Genomic DNA, 17,582 nt, shown 5'->3' with positions numbered 1-17,582 from the left:
TACTGTCTTCCCATTTATCTCACTCTTTCAGGTAGTTTTTCATCATTGCTTTCTTTGTCACTGTTTTTCCGTCTTTCTCTTGCTCCTTCTTTGGCCCTTTTCTTGTTTTTTTCCCTCTTGCTCTGTGTCAGAGTCTGATTAGGAAAAATAAATACTGGTCCCCAAATATGAGTGCAGGTGGGCCTCACCTTCAACCTTTAAATTAAGCACTGCGGTGGTCAATGCAATAGCCTTAAGTAACCCTGGGCGTAGTTTGCGTAGTATCGCTACGCTACGCGAAGTGCACTTCGCACTACGCAAGCTACGCGAGCTGCGTAGTGCGGTAGGGAAAATGCTGTTCGCACTGATTGCACAGTGCTGGATGCTTGTCCGCACTGTGCAATCATTGCAATCGGCATCTTGCACAGTGCAAGCGGTTGTTTTCTGCCGCTCGAGTAAATTTTTACTCGAGCGGCAGTTTTCTCAACGCGGACTGGTAGTTTCTCATCGCGAGCGGTCGCGAACATACGTGACCACTTGCAATGAGGAACCTGACCTCCCCGCGTTGATAATCTCGCCGGGAGGTGTATTTTCTACACTCGCGATCGGCAACTTGGTGCTGCTGATCGCGAACGAGGAAAAAGTCTCGCTGGGATGTCATTTTGCTCACTCGCGGTCGGCAACTTGACGTTGAGGACCGCGAGCAAGCAAAAAATGCCCGCTACGCGTTTTTGCACTGTGCTACGGGCAATTCGCATAGCGCATAGTTGCGCAAACTACGCGAGAGTAGCGTAGTCCTACGCCCAGGGTTAGCCTTAAGTATCATGAGCAAAATCAAAAATCACTAATCTTCAACATTACTCCTGGTGTACCCGTAAAGAATAGTAGGTTTACCATTCTCACCATAAGAAACAGTATGGTATCTACGTCTTCATTGGCGTCATCAAGATTCCTTACTACGTTATCAATCAGAATCAAGCTGGAGTTTACTGGATCGAAAGACGGCTACTTGGCTCACGCAGTTACAATTGCATATTGTTTAGTTCCGAGTGCAGAATCGAGTGCTTCGCACTTCTAGCGTCTAGTTTTTCAATGTGTCTTTTGGTAGAGCATGGTGCCCTAATAGAATCTACTCAACACTAAGTAATTAAGACATCATTCACTAATGCCGACCCACTACAACATGCCCTTCGGGCTTCTAGAAAAAAATTGTTTGTATAACGAGAGTCGTACCCTAAAACAAGGATGATGCAAAATGGGAACCCAAACCTAGTGAGGTATCCCATGAAGCTACTGATTAGAATTAATTGGTCCTATTTTTAAAGTCAGCATCTAGGAACGTTGAAAGAGAACCTCCCATTTGTCCGGTTTCTTCACCCAAGAGAAACTGTGCTGAGCAAACAATACTAAAAATGCTAGACAGCTAGAAAGGAGTAATAAAAAGGATGCACTTCTGCAAAACATGCAGAAAGAGAAAACGTAAGAGGTTATTCGTGTTAAAACATCTCACCTATTTTCATCAAGTTGAAAAAAATATTATTAAACACTGAGGTATCCTGAATGTGGGTGGAGAAAATTATCTGAAACTTTGTTTTGCTTTCAAACGAGGTAGCACCTTAAGGTGCTATTTGATTCACACTAGACCTACCTTACAAAGAGAATACATAGCACAAAGCTCCAGGACACCATTCACGCAGGAACTGCAGGGTCAGAAAATCTATGAATGGAACTGATTTGGGCCATTCAATATGTTAGAAATGACTAACACACACAAATTGTAACAGTGAATTTGCAATTTATCCAAATTAAATGCCCCTGTAACGCATGGGAGGTTGGCATGAAAACACACAATGTGAATGCCAAATCACTGAACACTGTAGTAGCATTCGATGTGGCAAACTGATTACGAAATTAGCCACACATTACAAACACCAGTGACACACTGACAATTAACTGACTTGGACAAAGATTGTGAAAATTGGTGAGCATTATACCCACAATTGAAGAATCCGCATTCTACATTACAGAGGACAGAAATGCTGTGCAGATAGTTGTTAGACCTGGCATACTTGGCTTGGTTTCCACTAACGTTTTGCCTTCATACCTCCTATTTTTTATGACTTTGTTTTTGCTGGCCCTAGTTTTCTGCACACTTTACCAACGCTGAGCAGTGCTAAAATGCTTGTGCTCTTTCCCTAAAATGTGGTAACACTGGCTTATCCCCAATTGGCATATTTAATTTACTTATAAGTCCTAGTAGAGGGCACTACATGTGTCCAAGGCCTGTAACTAAATGCTACTAGTGGGACTGCAGCACTGACTTTGCCACCCATTTAAGTAGCCTTCTAAACTTGTCTGAGCCCTGCTATTGCAGAGTCTGTGTGTGCAATTTTAAACTGGGATGTCAACATGGCAAGTTAAACCTCTTGCCAGGGCCAAACCTTTCTTTTTAATACAAATAAGTCACCCCTAGGGTTGGAGATGAAGATCCCAGAGGGCAGAGTGGTATGTACTTAAAAAGTAGGACATGCACTTTTTCTACAAGTCCTGGTAGTGAAAAAATCTTAAATTCGTTTTTCACTACTGCAAGGTCTATATCTCCCATAGGATAAAATTGGGATTACCTTATTACATTTTATAAGCATAATTTTCAAACGGGAAGATATAATTGATTCATGTTTGGTGTCTCTGGAATCCTAATTAAAATTCCTAACTTATGATGAAGTTGGATTTTAAATTACAATTCTGAAAATGCCAATTTTAGGAAATTGGAATTCTCCTGCCTTAGCCATTTGCTGCCTGCAACCTGTCTCTGGTTACAGGACTGGGTGTAGTTAGCAGTTGGACTTTGTGTATTCCTCCTTGACAGCCACACATGAGCTTAGATGTGACTTGACGGGTCATCCTGGCAGGATGAGAGGGAGGAACTGGGCACAGCCTCATTTTCAACTGAATAGGCTGTGTCTTGTCCCCACACAAAGAGCTGCATATCCCCTGTAGTTAGCCTGGAGTCAGGGCTGGCAGGGCATCTGTGCACTTCAAAGGCATGCCTCTAGAAGTCTATACCCACTTCAGAGGCACAACTGTGTATAAAAGAAGGACCTCAGACACCACCACTTCAGAACACTTCCGGACCTGTGGATACTCAGGAAGAAGGACTGTTGTGTTGCTGAAAGGAATGCCACTCTGCTGGACTGCTACTTTGCTGGGCTCCTGCTTTACTGGCCTTCTGCCCTTTTTCCTGGGCAAAAAGGACTGGACATGCACCTCTGAAACCCAAAACCCAGAGTGACTCCAAGGGCTAGTTTGCTCGCTTCCTGATCTGAAGCCTCAGGGATATAACAGGCTTCCAACAACCTTGCATCCGTACCTGCACTCTGCCAACTGTAAGCCAACCCTGTCAAGTGGTGCCACCCCAGTCCTGGACCCTTGCAAGTGGGCCCAAGGTGCTTGCCAGCAGACCCAATGCATCTTCTCTGCTGAGCGGCTCATCCTCTAGCCGAACTGATGCATGTCCTCGGGTGAGCAGCACATCCTCTAGCAGAACCAACATATCACAGCTGTAGCGTGGATTTTGCCCGGCGCAGAAGGTCTGCATCAACCTTGTTTCTTCAGAACCAACGCATCGCTGACAGCCCAGCGCATCCCCAACCCAGGTACTTGAATCTTTTGTCAATAGCAGTTCAACGACGGCCTCCGCATTGCGGCCCCTTGGAACCGACGCATTACTCCAGCTGTGTGCCAGGATCCTCAACGATGCACAGGATCTCGCACCGCAGTCTCGTTGCATCTCAGAACTGAAGCATTGCTTCGACTGCGCGACACTTCTCGGGTCCACGCAATGCCCCGCAACCAGGATTTCAGGTACTTTGTTTAGTGGGCCTTACCTGATCCCTGTAGTCAGCCCGCGCTCCATTGCAGTCGGCCTGAACTTGTGGCTTTGTCCTGGTCCGGCACAACCAGATATCCAGTTGTTGGCACTTTGTGCTTTTTGGTGCTATTTTACCTTAAAACTTTGAAATTCAGTATCTCCAGTTTCCATGTTATGTTATGTTATTAATACTTTTAGAGCGCACGATTACCCTAAGGTGTCCTGGCGCTAGACACTGATTACTTGAGATGGCAAAAGATCTAAAACTGGGAAAAGAACCATGTCTTAAGATTTTTCCTGAAACAGATAAAATCAGAAGCATTTCTCAAAGTAAGGGGGAGTTCATTCCAGGCCTTGGAGGCACAATACACAAAGCTTCTACCTCCCCAGTTTACTTTCTTAAAAGAGGGAGTTTTCACTAGCTTGGCACCTGTAGACCTAAGAGTTCTGTTGGGGATATACCATGAAAACTTATTTTTGAGGGACTCAGTACCTGTTTAGTCCATGATTAGATTTACATCATTTTGGTCGTTTTATTTATTAAAATCGACTTTATTTTTCAAAACCTGGTGTGTGATCTTTTTGTGCGGTGTTTCCCTTTTTTTTACTGTTTGAAGTGTTGCACAAATACTTTACACATTGCTTTCAGGTTAAGCCTGGCTGCTCTGTGCCAAGCTACCAGAGGGTGAGCACAGGGTAATATGGGGTTTGCTGGTGCCTTACCCTGAATAGGATTATGGTTACTTCTATGACCAGGGCTCACATCCCTGTCAATCAGAAACCCAATTTCTATTAATAGTCAAAATGAAAAAAGGATTGAATGACGAAATTGAATAGGACACTTATAATCTCATTTCTCATGACTCCAGAATGGATACAAGGGCTGCTACTTCTATTAGGTGGGGTATCAATCCACAAATGTTTCATTTGAGGGTACTACTTGTTGAGAACGAGTGTTTGTCTCCAGCTTTGTAGCCCACAATGTAGTGGGACTGCAGGGTATATGAAGCAACAGACTATGAATATGACCTTGGACAGCAATTCATGTAACTGCCTCTTCTGAGCTCAGACCAATGGCATCATGACACCATATGAATTTGCAGGTCTACATTGGTAATGGGACAATGGCATGAGTTAGACATTACATCGCTGATGTGAATCAAAGTCTCCGAGTACTGCCTGCCATTGTCACCAGTTCTCATTTAGAGACACTTCACCGGCATGCTGGTAACTTGCAATGGGCAGGCTGCAGGCGCAAGGATGTGCATACACATACTTTTGGTAAAGACTTACTTCATTCTTTAGCTCTGAATATTCAGTAATTTCTAACTACCTAATCTTGAAACCAACAATGATGCTCTGGTGGTATTGTGCATTAAACACAAACTGCACTGGTGAGACTAGTTGCCTACCACTTGCATGGTGTGCAGTTGCACATGGTGCTAGACATGTGAGTGGTGATGCACTACATGAGCATGTTCATAAGTAAGCTCTATACAGTGCGTAACCTATGGTGACACAATCAGTGTACTGCTGTGCATTGGTTTGAATCTGAAATAATGAAACGTGTATTATAGGTACTGACCCACAAGATTGGTCCACTGTAAAGTGTATAAGAACAGCAGACAGCACATACGAGAGGCATAATTCCTTTCTTTTACTTCCCTTCCTTTATCATGATGACTGATGAATGCCCCTCGTCTGTGTAGGGCTTGAGTAAGGGCAGAAACCTCTAGACACCTATGGAACTGCATAACACAATCCCCAATGGACTCTGATGTTAGCCATGTGATGGCGGTTAGGATTAAAACAGTGACAACAAAAAACCATACCCTACACATTTTTGAGTTTTTGTCCCTTCCCATTGAATCTCCACCAAGTGTGAGGTCTGCTAAGATGGGGGAACTCACACACATCTACTGAGTACATTATTGACTCTGCGGTTATGTATCACAATAAAGCACATACAAGACACCCACAGGAGCCCATCACATCAGTGGCATAGTTGTGGTGAGGAGGAACCCGATAATGAAGCATGCTACTGTAAATGTGTGATGGTTGCAGTCCTTTTTAGGAAATACCCGAGTCAGTATTGCTGTCTGATATCTGGACCACCCTTTCCTCAGGTAGGAGGCTCATTACACAAAGCATCTTTCCCAGAAGCATTTACACCTGACAATTAAACACCCACTTCTAGATGTGGTGAAGAGTATGAATTAAGGTTTTGTCAGTTCCTACATTGTAAAAATAAAATAAGTGTGCTTTTAATTATTCAAGTGACGAAACTCTTATGCATCACTACCAGATATGATTCCAAGGAGTAACAGCCTTGTATGTTTTTTTAAAGTAGTAAACGATCCTTAAAGGAAAGTCTTTTCCGAATCATAAAAGTGGCTAAGAACGGGGCTACATACCGTTTTCTGCTCGCAAACCCTGTAATTTTTCAAATAAGAGGTTTTGAAACTGCAAAATAGTTTTGAATATGTGGCATAATGTCATGTTGGATTATCCTTCAAATTTAAGATGAATTTACAATTGTTAGATTCAGATAGTTTTAGTTTTATCTTTTTGGATAAGTTGGCATTTTTACGCTATAGTCGCTATTACTGATTCATGCTCGCTCTCTCTCTCGATATATATATATATATATATATATATATATATATATATATATATATATATATATATATATATATTCATAAGTCCGGGATAGTGATTGCATGGTTACCCACACCTCAATAGATATATTAATTCCTCACCTGTGCTCTTCAGCCTTGATTTGATGAACTGTTAATTTAAGATTAGCAACCGTGTTCTCTTCACATTCATTTTGAAATTGTTGTGTGATATGACAATTCAAATCTGTGAAACAAAAACAACACAAACTTTATAAATATCGCAAGAGCTGGGATACCACCATCTTGGGAACCTGAAGTCCTCAAAAATAGCATTTGTGAGAGAATATTTTGGTTAATGGCCTCTTAAAAACTTGTTCTAAGGGAGCATGCATATTTTTTGCTGGTTCTGCCAACTCAAAAACAAGAAAAGATACAACTGAATGAGCAGGAAGAGGTACAATATATAAATTGATAAAGACATGATAGAAGTATTTTTTTTATGAGTAGCCTCTTCCGGAGCATCTAGAGCTGTATCTGATAAAATCTTAAACTCTGGGACAGAGAGTAGGGTTGGGAAGCAATTACTGCTTGTTTTGCATGATCATCCTAATTTTTCTTTTTTACTAACACTGCTGTTTTTTTGACTCTGCAGGCCTCGAAAAATCATAAAAATGTTGCTAGACCAGCAGGTCTAGTGACTTCAATAATCTGCTTGACTTAACAGTAATGTACTTGACCCGTAATCTGGGCTCAAATTGTGTGATCCGAGCAAATATCTTTTTTACAGATCTGCTTTTTTCTTCATTATGACCTGTTAGAGCACCTTCGGATATGCAAGTTTAGCATTTCAGATGTACAAAAAACTATTTTGTTTGATTTAATAGTCACATTTTTTGCTCCATGTTTAGTAAGAATCTGGCCCACATACAAGGTGCAAAAAATCCCATACCTGCCTCTTAGTTCATTAATAGCATCGTCATCAGGCAGGAGGCAGAAATGTTTCTCAGTTCATGTTTAAAAACTTTGAATAAATATAACACTGAAGCATGATTTTATAGCGCACTGTCATTTACAAACAACATATTTTCCATTTAAAAGGTCACAAACTTTCCCACTAACATGCAGTTTTATTGATAAAACTAAATAATGTACAAAACAATCTGTGGAAATTGGGTTTCAGAAAAATGTCATCATTTGCACATCACCAAGTACAGTGCTCCGATATGTTTTCATCCTATTCAAATCTTTTTTCATTACACAGAATTACAAGAAATGTGCTTTAAGAACTACTAAAATATATTTTGAAGTGTTTTAACAGTTCATTTACAAGCTTTTTTAATGTGTGTTAGAAAAAAAGCTGACGTCTTACAGCCTTTCATTTCATACTCTTTGTACAGCATAATTGTCAGACTGTTCACTTTACAAAATTCCTTTAACCTTGCTGCTCATTTTATTCTGGAGATTGTGTTTACATTTTCTTTCTCTGACTGCAAATTGTAAGACATAAGCGGACACTTGATCGCCGTATTTGTACGCAGAGCAAATTTGACAAGATAAAAACAAGATTTAAAAGCATCTTTATAGCACATTCACTTTCTTAAAGAACAGAACATCTGGTCTTTATCAGCTCGCCAGAACAGGCCAGTAGGCTCTAAAAACAGCTCACCCTGATAAAATCTAACTCGCCTTAGCGAGTGGGCGAGTACATTTCTCAAGGCCTGTTCTGTTCACTGGAACCCTGCTAACCAGGCCCCATGCATGTTAAAATTAAAATGATATCAGTAGACTGAAGCACACATTGTGCCACCATTAAGGAGGGAGCGTAAAACATGACTGCAGGCCTGCCACCAGTAAGCTGGCAGTGCAGGTTTAAACTGCAAATTCATCCTGTCAAAATAACCCCGTATTATCAGGCCTAAACCCTCCTTTTAAATATTAGTAAATCACCCCTAAGTAGGCCTTAATGCCCAGTAAGGCAGGATGCATAGTATTTAAAAGTAGAACATGTAAACGTTTAATGTAAAACATGTCCTTACAGCAAAAGATTCTAAAAGCTATTTTCACTGTAGCTGGGTTAGCGGTTTCATAGGAAAGCATTAGCAGGCAGTGTTAAAATTGAATAATGCCACCTCCCCCTAGGGACCAGATAAAAAGTTAATTCATGGGCTTTTTAAAATATTTATCACAAACTCAATTCATTTGTAAACTCAGATTTGTACTATTTTCCTAAAGGTCCCTTTAAAAAGTCATCTTTTACCTGGATGAAGCCTTTTTTAAGTCCATTTGCATGAGCTTCCAATTGTCACCCGGAAGCTGAATAGCTCCTTGATGTGGTATGAACTTGCACCCAGATTTGAGACAAATGCCTTTGGTCTTGTGAGGAGTTCTGTTCCTCTGACAGGATGGCCATCTAGCCAGTGCCTAGGAATTTCATTAAAAAGAGGTCTCGCCTGTCACAAGCAGATGTAGCTAACAACTGGGTCTGTCCCCTCTTTTGTCCCTCTAGCCAGCCATGCATCAATCCCTCTGAGGGAGGAGCAACCCAAGAACCAGTTTTGAGTGACCACAAAGGAGGGTTAGCTTGTTTCCGTGACCACAGCTATAGAGTGGGTACCGGAGCATTGCACCAGAGGTCGGGTTCTACCATGTTGGATTTAGGTAGAGCGGAGCAATGTGGGCTTGCTTGCAGTAGGGCACACAGGAACTGATGCAAAAGTGAGCTGAGTTACCCTCTAGAACTTTTTTCCTATTGCTTAGGGAGAGGCCAGGAGTCATCCCCTGCCACAGACTAGTGTCAGCCATAAATGTGGCACCCCTGGGCACCCTCTTCAGAATGCTATTTGACCTGTGGAAGTCAGAAGAAGGACGACACCTGCTGTTGAGACCTAGGAGGAGAGGCTTAGTCCATAAGGAGTGTAAAGCAGCTTGTTTTACCAGATCTTAATCTTATGGTATAGGTTAGGTAAAAAAGAACCACACAGTGTAGTTATAAAAAAAATGTATTTATTAACACCACTCACTAACAAATGGTATTTACTCCTACCCTAAGATATAAACACAATACACACAATACTTTGTCAACAGATTACTTAAAAAGCACTGTGAGGAGGAGCCGGGCTGCCACCCTATGAAACCATGTATAAAACAGGAACAGACTCACGAAGGTTCAGGGACGACTCAGAAAGAGTTAACTTCCTTTGGCCCTTCTCCCCTGCAGGACGAGGAACTCCCCTTTCCTAGCAACAGCCAATGGAATGACGCGTCTTGGAGGAACGGGGCAGAGGCATTAGCAGAAAGGGAGATCCCGGAAGACGCCGAGGTGTGCGTGTTTGGGAGTCGGGAGATGGAGGGAACAGAGAGGAGCACCCCAGAGGACTGAGGACGTTGAAGCAGACAAATCGATTTGGGGACGAGAAGCAGACAAATCGATTCGGGGACGAGGACGAGAAGCAGACAAGCCAATCGGAGAACGAGGATGAGAAGCAGATGAGGAACCCCAACGACGTGCGGAGAGAGACGGCGTTGAGCAGGAGGAGTGGAGGTCACCCCCGGAGGACGCTGTAACGCCGCCGTAGCTCATGAGAGCTGCAGCCTCCGCAGTATGTGAATTGGGGCAAGGGTTACAGTTATTCGGGAAGGGAGGGCGCGGCGTGTCCAAGGGACTCAAGGGGCATAGGCAGGAGGGGTGATAATTTCTCATGCCTATTCCCTCACTTCCCTCTTATAGCCTTCACTATTCACCTTTGTATAGCACTTTGAGTCTTGTAACCACGGTTACATAAACAATTACCGGTTATACATGATTCTCCTGGGAAAAGGAGCGCAACGTGAGGCAAAGACCGGCAGACTGATAGGCCGGAATTTCAGTTAGGTTTTGTTTTTCCTCTACACGGTCCTGACGGGGCTTACCAGGGGGCGCACGGCGAAATACCATTCCTGATCCTCCCCTCTATCTACCCTAACTTTACTGGTTATGTTCACGGTGACGGCATGGCCGGCACTTTATGTTACCGTATCCCTAATGGGACAGCCACTTTAACCGCCCTTTCTTTTCTTTTGTCTACCCGGGGCGGTGCCACCATCCACCGGAGAGGAGAACGAGCCAAGCTACGACCAACTGTTGGTTGGGAAGGGACCAACAGTTTCCCTTCCCAACCACTTCACCTTGTGCAGTTACGAATTCTGTTTTTGACCTGGTACAATAAATGAAGCCATCATTCAACAGCCTGTAAGACCTCGCTTTATTTTCCGCCTGTCCCTCTTACAAGCACAGAATACACAGTGGTCTCCAGGGGGAGGCTAATCCATATACTAAAATAATGAAATGAAAACCACGACTCAAGTCAAGAGTTTACCCAGAAGACGTGGAACAGTTGGGGACCCAAGGAACCACCCAAGATGAGTATCTAGGTACCCCACGGAGGTTGTGTGCAGTGAGGGAACACGACCACGTACTTAATTCAAGTCAATGGGTAAGTCGCGGTTGCAATTTTTAACAAGAAGGATTCTTCCCAGTGGACCGTCAAGAAACCCCATGGCGGATGGAAGGTTGGAGAGCCACCCCACCCGTGGATACCCCAGGAATCAGGATACCTACACAACGGAAGGCGGGCGCATAGGGGCAAAGTAGCGTCGGAAACCGCCGTAGAACACAATGGAGGACTGCAGGAAGATGCCGCTGATGAAGAAGGTGAGAAGAGTTCGTGGATTCAGGATGAGAGGTACCTGCAAACAGAGGGGACAGAGCCTATGCCACTCAGGAGTGGCCAGGAGGCATGGAAGACGAATGCCCACCGATGTTGGAGATGCAGGAGAGCTGACGGTGCCCTTTAAGTTGCAGCTGTGTGGACCAGGCGACGCTGTGGAAGATCAGGAGCCATTTACGAGCTGTCCCACATAAGATGTCTAGAGCCAAGGAGTCAGTGTCCGGCAGGGGCACCAACAAGCCTTGGCAACAGCAACCAACGTAGTTGTAGAAAAAGGTGCAGTGGCGGGACAAGCAAGGTCCAAGTGACTCAAAAACCATCGCCGCAGATGACCCCGGCAACTATCGCTAATGAGATGCAGAGTAGGCGTTCCCGTGAAAAAAGCAGAGACAACACCACACCTCAACATTCTCAAGGACCAGCCTGATCTGCGATAAGATCACAAAACAGGCGATAAGGCGCGTTAGCACCAGGAAACTAACACTTGCTCCGACCTAGTGCAAAGTCAGACTACAACCTGCACCAGAAAAGAGAGCCCAGGCCAGAGCCACACCTGAAGAACAACAGATGCCATGGAGCCACTGAACATGCGCGCCGGACACCCAAGAGGGCCACAACACCCACCGCCACCACCCCCAGGGACCCCCCCCCCCACCTCAGCACCCCCCCCCCCCCCCCCCCCCCCCTCCGGCCAAAGACATGTCTCATCAACTACACGGAATCATGTACCAAATAACCCGCATGATGTCGCACAATCACATCTGGTGACATGCATGTGTCATCACAAAAATGAGCATCAAACATTCACCTTCGAATCAACAAATGATAATTTATTAAAATAAACACAGAACAGAAATGAAGACACATGGCGGCTCTCCTCAGGACAATCCATAGGTCACAGCCTGCAAGACAAAAATCATGATGAGAAGGTGTGTCCTGCGCACATCAAGGGACAGAGAGAGAGCGAAGAAGAGAGAGAAAGAGAGGGAGAGAGAGATAGATGGACAGAGAGGGGGAGAGAAAGATAGACGGACAGAGAGGGGGAGAGAGAGATAGACGGACAGAGAGGTAGAGATAGACGGACAGAGAGGGGGAGAGAGAGATAGAGAAAAGAAGACAGGGACAGGGAAAGAGAGTTCGACACTGCGCACCCAGGCCACACTGCTCACCTGCTGCCACGGTTGTCTCCAACCACATGCCGGTATGTAGCGCAGTTCACCAGGTCCCACATCTGAGACAGACCGGTAATCTGAAACAGAGTCCAGATACCTGAATGGCAAAGAACATACAATTGCACACAACATCATCGCCTGTACGCCCCTGCACACCCAGGCAGATGCACCCCAGCCCCTCCCGCCGCCCAGTGGTGCATGCACGCCCATGCGCACCCAGGCAGCTGCACCCCAGCCCCTCCCGCCGCCCAGCGGTGCATGCCCGCCGCTGCGCACGGAGGACTCACTGCTCACCTTCTGCCACCGGCATGTAGAAGAGAGGCCCCACCACGTGCCGCTGCAAGCCACAAACCTGGGGCCCGTGTACATGGCACCCTCCACATCATGCAGCCCAGCTCCGCAGGCCACCAGGTCTCACATTTGGTGCTGGGTTTTGATTACTCCATGGCAGAGGACATACCAGTGCACCCGGCCTCATCGCAGGCTGCACAACCGCTCAGCCTCATAGGTGCCACTAACTCTGTGATCCAGGAGGCGACACCACGTGGCAGTAGGCCCGCGCTGCCCGCTGGCTCAGGCCTACACTGTGGTCCAGCAGGGCACACAAAACCTGAGCCGTCCGGACCGCCGGGACGGGGCATCATCGCAGGCTGCACACCTGTCCAGCACTTACGGTGCCCCTACCTCAGTGCATCGAAAGTCACCGTCCCGTGGCGGTGTGCCTGTGCCGGCCGCAGTGTATCCAGTGCCACCAAGTCTGTGCCCCCACAGTGATGGACCCTCTATGATTGGGTATCGTGGTGCGGACGCCATCATGTCCCCTCCGGGCCTGCGGAATGTGATGTCGCAGCCCCTGGGCCCCCATGCCTACCACACAGATAAGAGAGGTTGGAAATGGCGTTGTGCACGTGCGCCCAGCTCTTTTTATTGGCAGGGTCACATATGCTGTGGCATGTGTCCTGGATGAGTGTGGTGTGGGTGTAAACCAGCCGTGAGGGAGTGGCCGTGGCATGCTGACAACTAGACATGTGAGCAGCAGATCACTACAGGGGAGTCCTGGCACATGTGGCGTTGTTGTCCCCCCCTGGAGCGTAAGCATAGTAGGCTGGCCTGGTGTATGCCAGTCCAGCGTAAAGGTTTGAACAATGACCCCGGGGCTCTGGGCGTGGTTCCATACGGGGCCGGACAAGGAAGTAACAAATGCGTATGTCGCTATTGTTCCGTCGGCGCCACCCGGATGACAATCGGCAATGTGTCACCCTGTGACCCAAGTCCAACGACATGAGCCACATGGACGTAAGAGGAATTCACTGACCCTACATTCATCCATACTACCACACTTGAAAGACCATAGAGACGACACATCTGTGTGATTCGGAATGTTTAATGCACATTCAGTGGAGTGTTGCATCTGGAGCAGTACAGGGCCATGCAAACCCCACTTTCAAATGTTGGCCCGTGGAGGGCTAGCCAGAGTCATTCAGGGAATGACTAGTCCAAAGGAAGTGGAAGAGTTCAGTCCGCAGTCTGATAGCTGTGCCATTGGCGATCAAACAGAATATGGCAGTCCATTGCGAGGTCCAAGGTGAGTGTCGCAGAGTGTATCGGGGGACAGTGGAAGGTGATGATGCAGAGGGCAGAACCAAGCTGAAATCGGCCATGAGGCGGAGATGAATGCTACCGCTTCCTTCTGACCACGAGGGCAGATTCAGCCACATCTTCGTCTTCTGCTGTTTCATGTGCCTCACGTGTGGGTGGACTGGCCTTTCTCCAGCACTGTGTGGCAGTGACACCTCAGGGGTCGGAGGTGGATGGAATGTCTGCCTCACTGTGTGGCACTGACACTTCAGGGGGCAGAGATGTGGATGTGGATGTAGTAGTAGCAGCAGCATGCATCAGCGCCAGGCCTTATGGCAGCAATGCCATGAAGATAGTTTTGAGGTCATTGTGGAACCCAGCTACCTCTCGCTGGTGTGCAGCCGTGGCAGCCACTCTTTCCGCATTGGCCCACTCCATGTTCTCCATGAGCATCCGCATGAGTCCCAACTCCTGGGCAAGCTCGCTGGAGCCTCTCTGACTAGACAGTCGTTTTTGTCTCACAGTCAGGATTCTAGCGATGTCAGCCATGGTGCTTTGGAGAGCATGGAGCGGACTGTTGGTGTCTGTTAGGGTCTGTGAGTGGTCCCTGATGGGACTTAGACACCCATGTATGGCATCTAGTTTGTCTGCCGTGTGGTCGAAGCCCACACGCACCTGTTCAGCCAGCTGCTCCTGGCATCCCAACACATAGCGTTGGAAGGCCATGTGTTCTTCGTGGGGGTCCTGGGAGGCAGCCGTGGTGGTGGGTGCTGCCTGCTGTGTGGTCTGTGCAGGGGGTGGGGTGTCGTGTCCTCGTTGCAGCTGGGCTGCCCTGCTCCTGGAGGTGGGCTGCGGAGACTGTCAATGAACTCTTGGAGGGCGTTGGAGTCGAAGGTGTGGTGGTCCTCCGTCATCAGAGAAGAGAGGTTCGGGCTGCTCTGCAGGTGTTGATTGTCCTTCTGCAATGTGAAGGGGAGATGCAGTTTAACAATGTGTTCATGTAAGAAGTTGGCCTGATATATGATGTCACTAGTTCTAGTGTACACCCTGTATCAGTCCAAACAACCCTTATGGTGATTGGTTGTAAAGTCAACCTTATAGACCAGCTATCCTAGTGGTAGCATGGACAAGAGCAGTCTTAGGCTAAACTCTGTATGGCATGTGAAGCCAGCTGTTATACCATTATAATCCCTTGAATACCAAATTAAAGGACACCCCACCAGGTATATATAAAAATAGAATGCATTTATTCTAACATATACCCTCAGCACTCTTTATGAGTTCAGAGGTCTAAGTACAAACAATTTCTTAAGTAGCATACGTTAAGTTACACAGGAAAATACAGTTAGGCCCAGGGGCCACGCAAACCATATACTATGAAAGTGGTATAAGTACCACGTCACGAACAGGGAGTAGGCCTAGGGCATAGCTGGGGCTACACTACCCTACCAATAGTTAGGAAGTGGGAGGCCCACGGGAAGCGGGTGCAGTGTGGAAACACACACGCGGGTTACATTAAAATCAATGGGAATGTAACAGTTAGAAATAGGAAGAATAAGGACACTTCCGAAGTAACTAGGAGAAAGCAACTAAAGACTTAGACACTTGGATAGTCAATATCCACTGGAGCACCCGCGTTACCTCACCCACAGGAGACGGGTGCATAGGTGTGAAGATGTGTCGGGTATCGTCGCTGGATCCTATAGATGCCTGAAGAACAGATGCTGGCAGGCGGCCAGGAGGAAGATGTCCGGTGGATCCAAGGCTGGATCTTGAAGGAAGAACACCTGCAAGCAGAGGGGACAAAGTCTGGGTCACTAGCCAGTGACCGTGTGGAACCAGGAAGGAACCAGGCGATGTCGTGCAGAACACAGGTGATGTCTTGAAGCTTGTCTCTGCAGCTGCGTAGACCAGGAGGCATCGAGGATGACCAGAACCAGGGTACGAGCTGTCCCACGAAGGACCTTGCTGATGGCGGAGTCGACGTCCCGATCGGAGTCAACAAGCCTTGGCAAAGGCAACCCACGCGGAATGGGAAATTCGCTTCAGGTGCAGACCAGGAAGGTCTGAGGTGCTTCTCTTTCACAGGGAAGCAAGGGCCAGTCTGGAGGATCCAAACCAGCGGTGGAAAGTTAAGGGTTCGTCGTCACTGTGGCTACTAGCCAACGGGCCAGCAACCGGACAGACACGTTGAGCAGGAAAATGCAGAAGGACCCCACGCAGAACTCGTGGAGTGTGGAGGGCTGATCTTCGGTGCAGATGGTGCTCGGGGTTGGGGCTTCTCAATCCCCAGAGCACAACTTCGAGGATGCCTCAGAAGCTGTGCTGGAAGCTACTCGCCAATTTTCCCAGGTAGCCGGTCCCACGTCTCTCGCCGCCTCCACCGATCTCAGCTTGGCTGTGGATCAGGGTCGGAGAAGTCTGGAGGTCAAGGCGCTGGTCGGGCTCTGCAGTCGGTTCCTCGTAGAACTTGGGCAAAGCAAACAGCAGATCGCTTGTTGGTGCCTGTTTGCACAGGGTGGCCACTCCTTGGCCACAAGGGAGATTCTTCAGTCTTCTTGTCGTCGAATGTCGTAGTTCCAGAGTTTCGTGTCTAGTTTCAATTCAGGATAATCCAAAGTCCTAGGGACTCAGCTCCCACTCTTATACTAATCTGGGGGGCTGGGTTACCTGCTAGGTCCCTCCTATGGGTGGGACCAGGGAGGGGGGTGGTTACACCCCCTTCCCTTTGTCCAGTTTCGCACCAGGGCTGGGGCTGGAGTGCCCCAGCACCGGTTTGAACCGGACTATGCATGGGACACCTTGTGTGCCCCAGGCAGTGTCTCGTTTCTTTCATACCTCCCAGCCCCAATACACTAAGTCCTGTCTGGGGTGGTGCTAGCACCTCCCAAGGCAGGAAACCTATTGTCCAAGCCTCCCTCTCTGGAAGGACTCCCAGCAGCAGGAGGTCAGACTTGTGTCCGTGGCAGCAGCATCCATTTTGTGATGCTGGGACTCTGGTTAACTTTAACCGGGTAGTAGGATTTTAACATGTCTTCTCCCTCTAGAAGGGGGGAATACTATCCTCATCGCCAGAAATGGTGTGGGGGTAGTATTCCAAAGTGTTAGACACCTTACACGACATGTTTTGATAAAGCCAAACCATAGTTATCATAACCGCGAGGATTATATGGCACTTTAAGAGTATATGGTAGGCTATATCATAGAACAGCTATAAGGACATGGTTCCGAAAGCTGCCGCCAGGCTCAGCTCATGTTAGAGCACCATCTCACATGTTACCAAGCACTCTGCCTCCAGGATTGTTAAGGCCTGCCATAGGAGTGGCTTAAAGGTTACCCATGTGTCTATATATAAGGTAGGTATAGGAATACTATACCTAAGCAAGGGGTGATTACACGACCTTGCCCCAGCTGAGTGATCAGCCAGTTGTGTCGTGATGGAAGGCCAGCCAGGGGTGGCATAATAGGCCTAGGGTACACCTATGCCCTGGGTACCCTAAGGTACACTGTACAGGGCCCCATAAGGTGATCCTTACCAATTGGGTTATGTACCTAAAGTACATAGTATGAATTTAGAGAGAGAACAGCTGGGCTGTGGGTCTGATTAGCAGGCCCACAGCCACATCTAAGTCGAAAACCAGTAAAGCAAAAAGTGGGG

General features: G+C 47.0%; 1 protein-coding gene across 1 annotated transcript in view; it reads right to left on the bottom strand.

The window, feature by feature from the left end:
* POLN (DNA polymerase nu) overlaps positions 1 to 17,582 on the bottom strand; it is a 2,789,368-nt gene that overhangs the window by 2,640,900 nt on the left and 130,886 nt on the right. Inside the window, exon 4 of the mRNA XM_085643153.1 lies at positions 6,610 to 6,712. Within this exon, the coding sequence (XP_085499279.1) occupies positions 6,610 to 6,712 (103 nt within the window). The remainder of the gene's footprint in view (positions 1 to 6,609; positions 6,713 to 17,582) is intronic.

This window comes from Triturus cristatus, chromosome 2_2 (genome assembly GCF_964204655.1).
Source record: "Triturus cristatus chromosome 2_2, aTriCri1.1, whole genome shotgun sequence".
Taxonomy (NCBI): domain Eukaryota; kingdom Metazoa; phylum Chordata; class Amphibia; order Caudata; family Salamandridae; genus Triturus; species Triturus cristatus.
This window is presented reverse-complemented; position numbering and strand designations above follow the sequence as displayed.